The 17,460-nt window shown below is 45.6% G+C and overlaps 1 protein-coding gene across 5 annotated transcripts in view; it reads right to left on the bottom strand.

Annotated features, from left to right (window-relative positions):
* The window catches only part of CCDC88C (coiled-coil domain containing 88C), a 61,588-nt gene that overhangs the window by 30,341 nt on the left and 13,787 nt on the right, over positions 1-17,460 (bottom strand). For all 5 annotated transcript variants that reach the window (XM_075844330.1, XM_075844331.1, XM_075844332.1 and 2 more), the window contains exons 4-12: positions 8,611-8,680; positions 8,471-8,529; positions 7,379-7,462; positions 6,758-6,898; positions 4,758-4,939; positions 2,947-3,028; positions 2,553-2,711; positions 1,555-1,701; positions 360-504 (exon numbers count right to left, since the gene is read on the bottom strand). In XM_075844330.1, the coding sequence (XP_075700445.1) occupies positions 360-504; positions 1,555-1,701; positions 2,553-2,711; positions 2,947-3,028; positions 4,758-4,939; positions 6,758-6,898; positions 7,379-7,462; positions 8,471-8,529; positions 8,611-8,680 (1,069 nt within the window). The remainder of the gene's footprint in view (positions 1-359; positions 505-1,554; positions 1,702-2,552; positions 2,712-2,946; positions 3,029-4,757; positions 4,940-6,757; positions 6,899-7,378; positions 7,463-8,470; positions 8,530-8,610; positions 8,681-17,460) is intronic.

The raw sequence follows: 17,460 nt of genomic DNA, 5'->3' as shown, positions 1-17,460 counted from the left end.
CAGAGAAAGCGTTTTTCGCAGGGTTTTTTGCCCGCGGCGCTCAATGGCTGCGGCTGAAAAACACGTCAGAGAGTACAAGCAGGTCAAAATCTCTCTCAAAATACAGAATTTTCTCCCCTCAAGAATCTCTGTGTGGACAGGGCCTTACAATGGGGGGGGGGGGGGGGACATGCTGGGGATCTGAGAACCTGCACACGCCCAGATTTCCCAGATTTTTTTCGCTACAGGTTGATGAGGTTTTTAGAACCCTATCCACATGTATTGTACGATAAATTGTCGCGCGTTTGTGGTGCGGAATCCACAGCGACAATCTGAAGATACGCTTATAGTAAATGACACGGGGACACTGCGGCTCTCACCGTCGGACAGGTCGCTGCTCTTGGACGCCTGCTCCAGCTCCCAGCCCAGCTGTGTCGATTCGTTCATACTTTGCTTGTGGGCGATTTCCAGCACCATGTTCTCCTCCAACAACTCCTCGATCCGGTTCCTGTCCGAGAATCGGTCCTGACAACATAACAAATCACATACAATCAGTGGTGTGACTCGTGACCAATAGCAGCCAAGTTCAAGAGACTCTGATTGGTTGACGTAGAAGGAAAGTGGCGAGAAGTGGGAAAATTGGTCTAAAATACAGGAAAATTACATATAAAAAAAACCCCACATTTTTCAATTATATTTTTTTTCATTTTATGTTAAAGTGGATTGTGAATTTAGAATTTGATTATTTTTTTTTGTTCTCTTCCGGTCTGTCACCTTTCAGGTTTCCTTCATAGACGCGGCTTGTTGACATTAATAATAATGACATAATTTATAAAGTATCGGTACGTGATCTATACACAAGATCTATCCCGATACCTCAGTTCACGTAGAACCACTAATAGCGAGGACTGTGGCGTCCATACAGGCTGCTGAATGACGTGCAAATCTGAACAATTTAAAAGTCCCGTCCCCATCTCCCCCTCTTGTAGTGATCTGCTTGTGTGTCAGTTTTCACTATACTTCTTGCATTCTATTCATGAACCAGAGGGATCAGGATGAACAGGGCTATAGAGGACTCCCAGATAGGGCAGTGCTACAGAGCGCAGAATTGTGCCAGGACATTGGATATATGAGGCCCAGAGTCACCTTTTTCTAACTTCCGGGCAGACATGGCCTTGTAGCCCAGGGGGTCGTTTTCAAAGACGGATTGGAAAAATGGCCTCGGAGGTTGTTATAGGCAACAAGCAAAGTCTTCCTGAAGTCTGATCACACGTACCAGCAGTAGTGCGGCAAGAAAAAGGCGCCAGTACCGAATTGAAAAAAATTGGAGAAAAAAAAAACGCTTTTTTTCCCCAGTTGTGGGAAATGTTGGTAGAATTGCCGCTCTTAAAAAACAGTGTCGCCGTTTATACACTTTTTATGCCGCAGAAAATATTGCGAAAAATGTATGATGATCGTGTAGGATAAGCGTTTCCCAAGCCTTAAAATCCTATTCCCTACAATGTCACATCGGTTCCCGTAACATACAGCAGCGGCCAGAAAGCAGCCGCACTGACTAAGTATTTGCCCCCTCACCAGCTCCAGGTCGTGGATCTTCGATTTCAGCTGCAGATTCTCCTTCTCGAGCTCGTGCACCTTGTCGGTCCGGGCCCGCGCCGCCTCCAGCTGCTCCTCCAGCAGAGTCTTCGTCTCAATGAGAATCAGATTATCGTCTCTCAGCTCCTGCAAAGAATAAACAGCGATCCACTCAGTAGATTACACCTCATAGCGGAGCGCAACCACACAGCCCTCCCCAATAACCACCCAGAACAGATCAATCTATAACGTCCAAATCCTTTAATCCATCATCCAATAGTCAGAAAACCCTACTGCCTGAGGAAGTGTCAGTCTTTACTGTAGTTCTGGCATTTTATTCATCCCCTTCCAGATAGAGGGAAGCCCTTTTTTTTTTTTTCTGTACAGTCATCCTGGGATTTTGCTTCCCTTCCCGTTTTATACACTTCCATTTGATAATCCAGAATGAACAAATGTCAGATTAAAGGAACGCTACACTATATATGGCGTACGCCACTCATTGGTCCCGGTGATTATATATGTATTAATGTATGTAGAGTCCCGGGTCAGCGCTCCTGCACACAATGGTACAAGGGATCAGCATCTCGTCTCAGTTTCGCCGCAGCTCTGAACATGTAATGTTAATGAGATCACATTTCTCCTCCAGAGCGAAACTGGAAATTTTATCTTTCATGGCAAAGAATATTCCAGCAAAGTTCATTCTCTGGGTTAAAACGGTTCTACAGTGCGACTTCTGCTGTGCGGGAACAGAGGATAGTCACCATTCAGGAGTCCGGAAAAGCTGGGTGACAACACCTGTGGGAGCTGCAACGGTGGCCATTGTAGTCATCAGATGAAGATAAGCGGGAATAAACTCCTCACCTTTTATATATTGGCTTACGCGTTTCTGGTCATTCCTAGTATCATGTGACCGCCCCGTAGGCACGAGAAGGCCATTATAAAAGTGGTCACCCAGCTTTCCCAGAAGCAGATACAGCTGAAGGACAAATTTAACCTACGTCCATTCGCGCTTTGTAGAATTCCACGTCATGAAGTCGCTCTCTGCACCGGATAAGTTCGCTCTCCAAACGGTCGACCTTGCTGGCCGCTTCCTTCAGTGAATCCAGCTCATCCCTATATGTGCGCGCGGTACGAGCCTCAGCCGCCAGCTGGGTGTTCTGGGCAGACGAAAAAAAATATATTTATTTTCCACCAAATATTTGTTTAATTACTGACAGAATAACGCGGGGGCTCCACAGCGACGTTGCGTTAATATTGTAGCATCATTGCGACTTGTGCGACGCTACATTGAGGTTACACATGTGACGGTAATGCAGCAATTTTACTGCAGCTCGCAGGCGACTCCATGCGTCAGAGTAACTCTAGACAAAGGATATTCTTATTATCTTTTACCTCTTGTTTGAGTCTCTGAAGCTCCAGGCCGAGTCTTTCCACTTCATGTTTAGTGTCCAACAAAATCTCAGATTTTTCTTCCCTGCAAAGATTTCCAAATACATTTTTTAATAAAATTCTCAGAAATCCAGGATCACCGCATCCCCCGCTAATTTAAGTATCCCAAAGTGGCTGCGCCTTAGGCACTAGCTGTTAGATGCCAATACAAATAAAAAGTAGACACGTCCGTACTTATCCTGTATTATACCCCAGAGCTGCACTCACTATTCTGCTGGTGGTGTCACTGTGTACATACATTACTAATCCTGTACTGATCCTGAGTTATATCCTGTATTATACTCCAGAGCTGCACTCACTATTCTGCTGGTGGAGTCACTGTGTACATACATTACATTACTTATCCTGTACTGATCCTGAGTTACATCCTGTATTATACTCCAGAGCTGCACTCACTATTCTGCTGGTGGAGTCACTGTGTACATACATTACATTACTAATCCTGTACTGATCCTGGGTTACATCCTGTATTATACTCCAGAGCTGCACTCACTGTTCTGCTGGTGGAGTCACTGTGTACATACATTACATTACTAATCCTGTACGGATCCTGAGATACATCCTGTATTATACTCCAGAGCTGCACTCACTATTCTGCTGGTGGAGACACTGTGTACATACATTACATATCCTGTACTGATCCTGAGTTATATCCTGTATTATACTCCAGAGCTACACTCACTATTCTGCTGGTGGAGTCACTGTGTACATACATTACATTACTAATCCTGTAGGGATCCTGAGTTATATCCTGTATTATACTCCAGAGCTGCATTAACTATTCTGCTGGTGGAGTCACTGTGTACATACATTACATATCCTGTACTGATCCTGAGTTATATCCTGTATTATACTCCAGAGCTGCACTCACTATTCTGCTGGTGGAGTCACTGTGTACATACATTACATTACTAATCCTGTAGGGATCCTGAGTTATATCCTGTATTATACTCCAGAGCTGCATTAACTATTCTGCTGGTGGAGTCACCGTGTACATACATTACATTACTTATCCTGTACTGATCCTGAGTTATATCCTGTATTATACTCCAGAGCTGCACTCACTATTCTGCTGGAGGAGTCACTGTGTACATACATTACATTACTAATCCTGTACTGATCCTGAGTTACATCCTGTATTATACTCCAGAGCTGCACTCACTATTCTGCTGGTGGAGTCACTGTGTACATACATTACATTACTAATCCTGTACTGATCCTGAGTTACATCCTGTATTATACTCCAGAGCTGCACTCACTATTCTGCTGGTGGAGTCACTGTGTACATACATTACATTACTAATCCTGTACTGATCCTGGGTTACATCCTGTATTATACTCCAGAGCTGCACTCACTGTTCTGCTGGTGGAGTCACTGTGTACATACATTACATTACTAATCCTGTACGGATCCTGAGATACATCCTGTATTATACTCCAGAGCTGCACTCACTATTCTGCTGGTGGAGACACTGTGTACATACATTACATATCCTGTACTGATCCTGAGTTATATCCTGTATTATACTCCAGAGCTGCACTCACTATTCTGCTGGTGGAGTCACTGTGTACATACATTACATTACTAATCCTGTAGGGATCCTGAGTTATATCCTGTATTATACTCCAGAGCTGCATTAACTATTCTGCAGCTTCATAGCTGAAATATCCCAGTGTTTTGTTTTTTTTTGTTGTTGCCCTCCCTAACATCTTATGATTTCTGTCCAGGATCTTCCTGCTGAGGAGTAACTCACAATTCTTGCCGTAACCGTCGTAATTTTGCTTTGCTGTCTGCGAGCTCAACCGCCAGATGCTGCTTGTCCTCTGTAGACCGGTTGACCACGCCGGACGACACATCTGGACTCGAGGACTTGACCGGACTTGGCGGATTCAGAGACTGGAGATAATCCCTTTCCTGGGTGAGATCTACAATGACCTGAAATAATATCCACAATAATAAGTCTCCCGTGCGCAGTGTCGCTCCCCCAATGAGCGTACGAGCTCCCGAGAGGCCACAAATATAGCTGGCCACACACAAGAGCGAGACAGCTACCCCCTCCTCCCACACCATAAAAATGCTTAGGTCAATCAGACAAGATAAGCGTCCTCCAGACACATCTGGTGCCGCTTATCTTGCAGGTAAATCTAATGACAGGTGTATATTTAATCTGTCCTAATCTCGAGCCCCCGTACACGTTACATAGTCAGTGGTTCCCATTACAGATCCGCTGAAAACATTTGACGTGCATGGAGCCGTGAAAGGAAAACTATCCCACCCAAAAAAGTTATAGCCCACAGGACCCAACGCATTGACTGCAGCATGGGGACCGGATAGAAGGCCAGACAGTAAAAAGTCCCTAAAAATGGACTTTATCTGCCGCCCAGAGACATTTCCATAAACAGACCCCCGGTCAGACGGCATCGCGCCATAATATCCGGTCATGAACTCCAATGTCAGGTGACACAATATAAGCTCAGTCAGTGGAGCAGAGAATGAGCCCCTCCCCCGGCCCGGATTAATTTTGGCTGCACCAGAGGTGACTGCGGGGAAGAGGTGCCGGCTGCTCCCTTCCTCTCCAATCACATAGCGGAAAATAATCCAACCACAGGCTGATTTTTTTTGTTTTTGTCCCACTGAAGCCTGAGCCATCATCATCATCATCATCATCAATATATATCAATCATCAATATCCATCATCATCATCATCATCATCAATAATACCCATGAATATCCATAATCATCATCAATATCCATCATCATCATCATCATCAATATCCATCATCATCATCATGAATATCCATCATCATCATCATCATCAATATCCATCATCATCAATATCCATCATCATCAATATCCATCATCATCAATATCCATCATCACCATCAATATCCATCATCACCATCAATATCCATCATCACCATCAATATCCATCATCACCATCAATATCCATCACCATCAATATCCATCATCACCATCAATATCCATCATCACCATCAATATCCATCATCATCATCAATATCCATCATCATCATCATCAATAGCCATCATCATCATCAATAGCCATCACCATCAATATCCATCATCACCATCAATATCCATCACCATCAATATCCATCATCACCATCAATATCCATCATCACCATCAATATCCATCATCACCATCAATATCCATCATCACCATCAATATCCATCATCACCATCAATATCCATCATCACCATCAATATCCATCATCACCATCAATATCCATCATCAACATCAATATCCATCATCATCATCAATATCCATCATCATCATCAATATCCATCATCATCAATATCCATCATCATCATCATCATCATCAATATCCATCATCATCATCAATATCCATCATCATCATCATCAATATCCATCATCATCAATATCCATCATCATCAATATCCATCATCACCATCAATATCCATCACCATCAATATCCATCATCATCATCAATATCCATCATCATCATCAATATCCATCATCATCATCAATATCCATCATCATCATCAATATCCATCAATATCCATCATCATCATCAATATCCATCAATATCCATCATCAATATCCATCATCATCATCAATATCCATCATCATCATCAATATCCATCATCATCATCAATATCCATCATCATCAATATCCATCATCATCAATATCCATCATCAATATGCATCATAATCAATATCCATCATCAATATGCATCATAATCATCATCATTATCACCATGCAGACATTATACCTCTTTATATTCATCCCTCTCGTCCAGCAGTCTCTTGAGGTGGAGCGCCATGTTCCGGGACAGAGAGTCCAGCTCTTCAGGCGCCATGTCCGGCAGCTCCAGCCATTGTAGATCAAACACGTTCTCCTGGTTGTGGGTCACCTGTCACACAGCCAATCAGCGCAAATCAACGTCATCTGTCAAGTTACTAACAATCATATTGATCCTTTTCCTAGTTATAGCCGTTTCTGGGAAAGCTGTGTGACAATCTGGCCACCATTACAGCTCCCACAGGCTGGGTCACCCAGCTTTCCCATGCTCCTGAATGGCAACTATGACTAAACTGGGAGACATGTCGGCCATATTGGTCATAACTCAGCTTTCCCATAATCCCTCAAGGATTTAGATTTTGAGGAATGAGCGTGGGCATTGTCGGCCTGTGCCAGTCTAATTGTGTGCCACCAGCCAGCGCTACCAATGACTGCGCCACTACACGGTATATAACATATCTGTGGGGGACAGATTTATTATTGGTTCCTCCAGGTCATGTGATCAGAGTCCGCCACGTCCATACACTGCACATCATAGTGACGACTCATTAACATCAGCTTCTCCGTAATCAATCATTAATGGCGGCGTTACCTCCTGGATGTGCGATACGATTCCCTCCTGCGTCTCGATATCCAGCTGCTTGATCTTCTCGATATACTCTTCTTTCCTGTCACACTGGAGGAGAAAACCACAATATAATCACATTACTGACTGTAAACTCATCTTTTCCAGACTCCTGAGCGGCAAATCTGCCTAGTGCCCTACTCCCATATCACTGTGTAACTGGACAAAGCTGGGTGACAACCAATATGGCCTCCATTATAGCTCCCAGAGAGGTGGGCACCCAGCTTTCCTAGGTTCCTGAAAGGCAAATCTGCCAGCAATATGAATTACTAAATAACTGGGTAGGAGTACTACTCAGGGGTACGGGAAAGCTGAATGACAACCAGCCCAGTCATCCCTATTCCCATAACACTGCACAATTTGGAAGGAGTCTGGGAAAGCTGGGTGATAACCTCTGTGGACTCTGTAATGGCGGCCATACTAGTTGTCACTCAACTTTCCTAGTATCCTGAAAGGCAAATTTGCCTAGTTACATGGTGATAAGAGCAAGGGAAGCAGCACTAAGTAACTAGGTAGAAGTACTATTCAGGGGTATGGGAAAGCTGGATGACAACCTCAGAGGGAGCTGTAATAAAGGCCATACTAGTTGTCACTCAGCTTTTCTAGTATCCTGAAAGGCAAATCGGTCAGTGATATGAGAGCAGATAGTAATAATTAAATAGAAGTGCTACTCCTGATTACGGGAAAGCTGGATGACCTGGGAATTGTAATGGCGGCCATATTGGATGCTAGACATATATAGATATAATCTGTGGATCACGCAGGTGGGGGTGGATTTAGTGGGCATGACAGGAGGGGACATGATTCCGGTGAGGTGCTGCAGTACTCAGGACGGTTCCCGCCGTTGTTGGTGATTTCAGCTAATTATTGACCTTGACAGTGCGGATTTTCCCGGGCGCCGGAGGCTACAGAAACGCTCTGCTCTAACAAGTCGATTATAATCCGCCAACGTCTCTTCTCATCTCCATGCGCCACAAGGCATTAAAATTTAACCCGACAGTAATCCCAGCCGAGCGCTGACAACACTGCCTGGAAATCTATACGTGAGGCGGGACTCACCTGCACGGCGCAGCCCAACATCAGCAGCAGAATCTTCTTCAGCTCCTCCATACTTCTCCCTGGTGGAAATACAAATAGAAGTCATTCATGAGTCCGGAGAGGACGGAGGCGCTTCTGGGGTCGCGCGGTCCTGTGATCACCTGTCAGAGGGTCTTTACCGATCAGCAGAACATTGGGCAACGTCATCACGATCAGCTGCTGCAGAACCTCCTGAAAAAAACAAAAAAAAAAACGCACTTGATTAGAACAACGGCTGCTTCTAAAACCAGCACGGTGGCTCAGTGGTTAGCATTGTTGCCTTGCCAGGTTCAAATCCAACCATGGACAACATCTGGATGGAGTTTGTATGTTCTCCCCGTATTTGCGTGGGTTTACTCCGGGTACTCAGATTTCCTCCCACACCCTGAAAACATGCCAATAGGGAATTTAGATTGTGAGCCCCAATGGGGACAGTAAAGAGGACCTCTGTACAGCGCTGCGGAATATGTTGGCGCTATATAAGTAACTAAATAATACTGCAGCTCAGCTACATTTACTTGGCGTCATCGCTGCAGTCACCCAGGCGGGAAGGCGTCATGCAAACTGGCATTTGAAGGTGTATTTACAGGAGTCAATTTTGGACGTGTTTTTTTTTTGCCACGATCGGCTACAGACCACAGCGTATAAAAAAATAAAAAATAAAAAAAATACGAATACACGAAAATTGGAACCAAAAAATAAATAAAAAAAAACACGAAAAATATACAGCTCAGAGCTTCGCTCGTAGGGGGGCATGCAGGTCGTTAACACAGACCCATGTGGAACGCCGCGGCCGCTGCCATGCAGGGGGGGGGGCGACGACTCGGTGAACCACCATCTCTACAGGCCGCCATCATTCAGGCGCTGTACAGATATCTGAACTCTAATTTATTTTGAAAACACCGCACCCATTACAATATGGCTGCCAAAACCAACATTGCCGCAAGCCCCCGATATCTCGACCTCTACATAGGTAAACAGCGCGCCATAGTTGAGAAACGCAAGTTATAGGTGCGACTATTAACGAGTGATTTTTCTGATATAGGGGCCAAATATGAGCAATGTATGGAGATATATATATATAATGCTCGCCGGAGGAGGAGGAGGGGTCTTGCGTTAATGTACGCAGGTCATAGGTCAAAAGGACTCCAGGTGACAAAATGGCGGCCCTAGAACCAACAACAAAGTCTGATCACCAGGACATAATCCCCCCCCCGGTTGCACGGCGTCCCACATTCCTGCCCCCACAATCTCCGAAGGAATTAGTCACAGCCAATGGAGACGCCTGAATATAAAGGACATAGAAAGAAGAAAAGAAAAAAAATGGACGAGAGAAGAAGGGGGGGGGGGGGGCTGAATAAACTCTGAAAAGAACAAAAACCAGCATGAGCTCATCCTCCGCCCCATTAACCCCTTCACAGCCGACCCATCCACCGGATATTATCATCAACGCAATTTTTTTCACATTATACAATGTAAAAGGGAAAAAAATAAGCCATGATGGGCAGTTTTTTTTTCTATACACTTGTTTCTTTGTTCTCACAATTCTGGAGCTCATCCGTCCGGCTGAGGAATAATCGCCCTGCTCATCCTGAGCTACCAGGTTCATGAAGAGAATGACAGAAGTGCAGTAAAGACTGACACAGAGAGGAAGGGAGATGGAACAATGTAGAATTAGGTGCCCAGCTGTGTGACCACTATGGGCACTGTGATGGTGGCTATTAATGTTCATCACCCGGCACATATAAACTGTGACCCCGAGCCGTGCCACGCGACTACCGGAGTAAGCCTGGCGCTATGTGCGGAGCGTGCAGCCCAAGAAGATCCTAACAAATTATCACTTCCATTAATTAGCAGCCCAGTCACCAGTTTTCTAAGAGATTCTGAATCATCAGATTTGTGCCGGACTATTGGATGCTGGATTAAATATATATATATTATTGATGCTGAGGTAGCAGAGTTGAGGCTGCGCTGCACGACTCCCGATTCTGCAGTAACATTATGGCGATTGGTTGACGTCCCCGCGCTGTACACTGCGGTAACACGTCGCGCGGCCGGCGTCACATTCAGCGCAGGCAGGAACCAGTTCTACAACATTAACGACTTTTATTATTTTTTTAAGCCGACCCCCCCCCCCCCCTTAGATAAACAGAAGATATGAAACGTCCCAAAGTCCAACCCTATAAAAGAGGCAGCGAAAAAATCTCAGCAGGTGTAAATCCGCCACCTGCAGCGGTCACAGCGCCGTCACTTTAAATGTAAAATGAAAGATTTTACCTGAAACACAAAAAAAAAAACCCCAGAAAAAAACCTGGTAAAAATAATTTTCCTTTAACCAGTTCTGTTCTGGATGACAACTAATATGACCACCATTGCAACTCCCATGAGGCTGCCACCCAGCTTTCCTCCAGTTCTGAATGGCAAGCGTGTCTAGTTACAAATTGCATCATCCCATACTGCAGAACTTTATACAAGACAGGATAAAAAAAATTCCTTTAATCCGGCATCACCCGGATAGTCGCCAGATAGTCAAATATTACAACTTCTCAGAGAGTCGTAAAGTCTATAAAATTCACGCGCAAGGACATGAAAGGGTTAATGTTACATAATTCGCTGCTGTCACTTTAATCTCCGCAGTTCCCTCCGTCTTCTGACATTATATACAGTATTGTGCCGGATTATCAGATGCCGGATTACAGGGCGGTCTATGATGTCAGACAATACAGATCTCCGGTTCTCTTGGGAGGAAATAATAAAGCAACTTTTGGAGGATGATCCCCTATAAACAGGCGGTCAGAAGTATGAGGGGGGGGAGGGGTGGCGTACAGTGAATGGATCTATTCAGGCAGCAAAGAGTTAAACGGATTAAAATAAAAATCACAGAGCAAATAACCCGAGCGTTCATTGGCCTCAATAAAGTCAACATGACCCCGAGCAGGAGGGAGAATCTGCTGAGGACCGACCGACAAAATCCCATGAATAACAATCCCCTGATCGACCTCCGCAGCGCCACCTACAGGCGCTGTTTATGGCAGACTGCACGCGGTCTATGAAGCAATGAGCACAGGCTGCCATAAAATATCCCAGGTGTTCAGACCAGAACCAACCAACAGGCTGCAGCTCGCCAGCCCAGGTGAACATAACCCCCGACCCAAAAGGGTTAAATTACATCCTCCGCTACCAGGTAAAGTCATGGATCCTACGCCAAGTCAGCACAAAGGACACAAAATCTACACAAACAGTCATCTGCCCAAGAGTGAACAGTGTGGAAAAGATTCCACTAGCAGCACAGAGTATTACAGGAGAGGAATGTACAGATCTTATTGAAGATCACAGACCGTGTAACATAGTGGAAGGAACAAGGATCCCAGCAGCACAGAGCATTTTAGGAGAGGTGTATTTTAATATTGTGGGAGGTCACAGAGAGTGTTACATAGTAGAAGGAGCTGAACCCACAGCAGCACAGTATTTCAGTGAGTGGAGCAGCAGACAGTAGGAGGTGATTGATATTATGGTGCTATGAAGCGGCACTGTTCCTACACATCATGTTATAGGGGTGACTGTACTTCCCTCATGTCTGCCCCCTTTTGGGAGTTCCCGGGCGGTCCTGCCCTCATTAACCCCGCACAGACTGGAGTGCGCCGCCATTTCTCATCCCGCTGAACGATCCAATATTCACAACAGTCCGTAACCTGCACAGTCCTATAACCCTGGACTAACCAGAGAGAAGAACGAACCGGATCCCACCGTATAATAACCGGGTGAAACAGAACGTAGCATTTCCCCCATATATTCAAATTAGCCATTTCCTAATTCTATCTGGTTCTGGGGAAGCTGGGTGACGAGCAATACATTACCACATGTTGGAGTTAGCACTCAACTTTCCCTGCCTCCTGAATGGCAAAATGCTGTGTCCCTGTATAACAGGTTTGCCATTCAGGGGTTTAGGAAAGCTGGGTTGGATATGCGGAGGCTTTAATGCAGCAATACTAGTTGTCATCCAGCGTTTCCAGGAACAACTAAGAAACGAGTGCAACAAAAATTTCTAACAACTCCAGGACGGATCCGGTTACTGGGGGTTTTCTTAGTTTTCGTTCAGTTGCGGCCGGTCCGTAGACCATGAACGTCCCGGGGGTCCGCACTGCTCTGCGGGAAGATGTCTAAAGACCCTCCACCAGAGCTCCGCGACTCCCGCTCTATAGACAGCGGAGATCACCGTTTCACCCAGAGACTAATCCGCGCGGTCGCCAGTCATGTGATCACAAAAAAAAACCTGTCAGCGCCGGCCGGGTCCTGTCCATGGATCGGAAAGTCGGGTCCATATTCAGCCGCTAAAGCGAATGGGTTTGTGAAAACTATCGGGTGGCACTCGGATGCAGTGAAGAAGGGTCCCGGGTGGCACTTGGTCGTGTGCACCTGCACTTGGGGTCAGTTCACACGTAGCGTAAACACCGCAGATTTCATAGCGGAGAATCCGCAGCAGAATGGACGACCGTAGAACAAATCTCATCCACAAACTGCGGGAACAAATTTGCTGAAAAATCGTTCATAAATTGACCTGCGGTGCGTTTTTTTGTTGCGGGTTTTCCCTATTGAATTCAATGGGCGGTAAAACACGAAACAAATAGATGTTGCGATTTTCGAGACAGAAAAGCTGCAAAAATCGCTACTATTAGTTACCCAGAACTCTGCTCCTGCGTCCAGCCAATCAGAGGCTTCAGCAGTCACATGGGATGAAACGTCATCCCAGGAGGCCGTGCTGCAGGACGTCAGAGGGACGCATCGCCATGGCTACGGGTAAGTATAGGCTTTTTTTTCTTTACCTGCTATTTTCCGCAGTGGACATTATGGCTGAAAAAAAACGCACCGCACTTTGGATTATCGGCCGGAATTCCCTGCAGGGATCGGGAATACGCTGTGCACTTATACTCAGCGTATCCGCCCGGTGTGAACACAGCCCAAGTGTAAGGCCACAGCAGTTTTAGGATTTTTCTCCTAGAAAAGTGACCACTTAAATCGATCGTTACTTTATTACACAATATCACAGCTCTACATCATCTGAGAATCACAGGACCGAACACGAGGACTGGCAGAGGAACAAAACGATTCGCTACTAAACTGGAGCATGGCTAAAATGTGCCTGGTCAGGAAGTGGTTAAAGGGGGATCTCTGATCCCGTCACCCACATGAGTGACCCGATCACTACAAGAACCATCATCCTCCTGTTACCTGCGCCCGTGATGAGGAGTGACACACGACAGCTGCCCCCCCCCCCGGTCGTCTCTTGTACCATCTGTTGCGGGGGCAGCTGTCACCTGGCGGCTGCTATTACCAGTATTCATGAAAGATTAACCAGCAACCACCGTCCTGCCAATTATCAGCCCTCAATCCAAAGCCGCAGAGGGGCAGACAGGCAGCGGTGCCAGGGGGGGATGATGAAATGACAGCACGAAAAAAAACATTCAGATCAGACCGACGCGGATGATCACTGGAATTATGGATGAAGCCAAGATACTCACTGCATAGAGCTATGGGCGTATCACACAAGAGGCTTAGATACAGCAGAATATCACACGATAGGATTAGATACACCGCTCAGCAGACAGTATCACACATGATAGGATTAGATACAGCGGCTCAGCAGACAGTATCACACATGATAGGCTTAGATTCACAGCTCAGCAGACAGAATATCACGATCGGATTAGATACACAGCTCAGCAGACAGTATCACACATGATGGGATTAGATACAGCGGCTCAGCAGACAGTATCACACATGATAGGATTAGATTCACAGCTCAGCAGACAGAATATCACGATCGGATTAGATACACAGCTCAGCAGACAGTATCACACATGATGGGATTAGATACAGCGGCTCAGCAGACAGTATCACACATGATTGGATTAGATACACGGCTCAGCAGCCAGTATCACACACACAATAGGATTAGATACAGCGGCTCAGCAGACAGTATCACATGATTGGATTAGATACAGCGGCTCAGCAGACAGTATCACACATGATAGTATTAGATACAGCAGTTGCTTTTGCTAGGAAGTTGCTCTGGTGAGATAGGAGACGTGTTACTTTCTGCTGCGGATCTTGTGCGATTATTCGGTGGCTCCGCCTCTTTGTGACTTGCCGGATCGGTCAGATAAAGACATCAATCCGACATTTATACAATTATAGCATCTCTTTCTGTCAATTCTATTTTCGCATCACCCATCATCTGTCCGGCATATACAGGACCTGACCGATGCCGTTTATCAGACATTCTGGATTATCAAATGGTCAGACACGAGTATATAAAACCTGCCTGTGAGGGTATGTTCACACGCAAAGTCTACATGTATATTTCGGGGCGTAAACGCCTCAAAATACGCCTGAAAAAAAAAACGGTAGCTGAACGCCTACAAACATCTGCCCATTGAAATGGCGTTTGGTTCAGGACGGGGTGTTGTTTTACGCCGCTGTTTTAAAAAAATGCAGCGGAAAAAGCAGCAGGTCACTTCTTGAGCCGTTTTTCATTGCGTCAATGGAAAAACAGCTCCAAAAAAAAAACCTCAAAAACATTTCAGCTTCAAAAACAGCCGAAAATCAGAGGCTTCGTAATTTTCATCAGTTTTTGACTCCGCGTGTAAACGTACCCAAAGAGTGGAGACCCTGGAGAACGACGGCCACAGCGGAACTAGAAGACCTGCTGCCGTCACTGATCAGAGAAGCCTCTACATTCCGGATTATCAGACAGTTCTGCGCCGGATTATTGAGCGATAAATTAGAGGAAGTGACCGCACTTTCCCTATTAGACCGTTCTCCTTCTACGACTTCTGGAAACCACAACACAAATTCATACACAAAAACAAAAATCCTGGATGAAGAATTCTCCGCTCTGGAATCATCGCTGCAGGGAATTGTTACCTGAGCGATTCTCTAATAAATCGAATGGATTAATCAGCGTGGTGTACAGGATATACGTTACACCAGCTCTATTATATCTATAGTACTACTGGATCAGCCGCAGTTGGAGTGAGATGTTGTGTAATTTACAATGAACAATCCACCAAGAATTTCTGCTGCAAGACTTAATAACATAATGAGACTAATGCGGAGACACTTCACCCAGAGTGTGTACAATACACAGCAGTTTCTATAGGGACCCCGGGGCCATTAATCTGTGTACTTGGCGGCGACACTACACGTCCCACCCACTCCGAATGATCACGTGTAATTATTAGACGGACGTGGAGAGGAACGAGGACGACCATTGTTTACCAGGCACAGGCTGCAATTACACCGAGGACAGGAGCGCGGCCCGAGTACGTGCAGTCCATAGCAACAGGCGACGCCGTAACCACAGGCCATACAGTGCGCGCGAGGCGGAGGTGACAGAGCAGCTGCAACCTCACAATCCATCTGTAATCACTGGGACTAATTAATGACTCCAGCACAGAAGTAATCAGCAAATGTGGATCAATATTAATAATAGATGGGCCCCCGGGGGCCGCTGCCCGTCTGAGTCCTCAGCAAACACAGCTGGATTTGATAGAATTCAGCATTAACCCCGGTGACCCCGGCTTCCTCCAATTTACATGAAAGATCCGTCGATGGGAGGAGAGGCTTTCTTAAAGGGACACATTAAAAATTCACATTACAGTAAAATCTGCCATTTCTGAGCAATGAAAGGTCAAATCGCCTGTGACCTGGGATCAGTGGCATTAAAGGCTGGGGCACACGCTCACATTTTACCGCAAATTGCTGCAGTTTTGCGTTGCGGTTATCGGTTGCGCAGTTTTTACAGATGAATCATGTTAAAAAAATAAATAATAAGTTTCACCTGTGAATACAGTGCAGCCAATAACCGCATTGCTGTCCCCTGTCCAGACTATGGAAGCTCGAACTACAGGTCAGTGGGACAAAGCGCCTTATTCACGCCATTTTTTTTGTCCGTGTTGTATCTCAGTCTACAACCAGCGCAGTACTGTCTGCACACTGACCCCACGAGAGTAAATGGTTTAATTCATTATTTTTTTTTGCACGAAGACATGCGAACTCCACGGGAAAAAAACGAAAAAAAACATCAGGTGACAATTTGCAGCCAGGAATTGCCCATAGGAGTCAATGGAGAGCCAAAATAACCACCTTTCTGATATGGTGAAGAAAAAACATGCGGTTCAGATCAGGATTACAGTTGGGACAAGACAGTATTTTATTCTTGATGATTTCTGAGAATACGTATGGATGTAAAAAAAAAACAACGGATATGACAGACACCCCTATCGCGGGCATGTTTATGGAACAATATGGATTCAAAAAAATAAATAAAAAAAATGGGCCCATTACGTAGTTTCCCGGACGTAATACGGCTGCTGTATTTTCACGGTCTGAATAAGGGCTAAAGTTCCATAGAGGCAGCGAATGCCGTAGCTGTGGGGCCAATGTAAAGAAAGGGCCCTTGTTTTATTGGTGGAATCCCTTATTTTAATGAAAAGGTGAAATCCTGTGCAGGGACCCCCTCTGACATCATGGGTGGGTATGTGGCAAACAAACATCAAGTCCTTCTGCCCAATGTGGTCAGGGGTGAGGGGGCATGGGACCAACCAATCCAGAGACATCTGACCCGCTAACTTCTAGCTATTCTGCAGGCAAGATGGCAGCGGCCCGTACAGGAGGCCACAGGGGACATTGAAGAATTTGTGATACGTTGGATTTGGACTTTTCTGTATTCAGCGATTTCCTCCCAATCAGATGAACGGGCAGATCATTTACTTTGCTACAATCAGAAAACATTGTATCTGCGGTGAATAAACGTGGAACTCGCGGCCCAAGAGGAAATAAGAGGGAAGTCGACTCCCCTGGATTTGCTGAGTATTCGAAATACCAGAATTCCTTTATTTCTGGGCAACGATTCAATGAAGGACGAGAAGTCGCTGGTGATCGACGCGGAGGAAGCAGCACAGCAAGCAGGT

Source organism: Rhinoderma darwinii, chromosome 12, assembly GCF_050947455.1.
Source record: "Rhinoderma darwinii isolate aRhiDar2 chromosome 12, aRhiDar2.hap1, whole genome shotgun sequence".
NCBI classification, from domain to species: Eukaryota; Metazoa; Chordata; class Amphibia; order Anura; family Rhinodermatidae; genus Rhinoderma; species Rhinoderma darwinii.
Note: the sequence above shows the minus strand (reverse complement) of the source record. Positions and strands in the feature narration are given on the sequence as shown.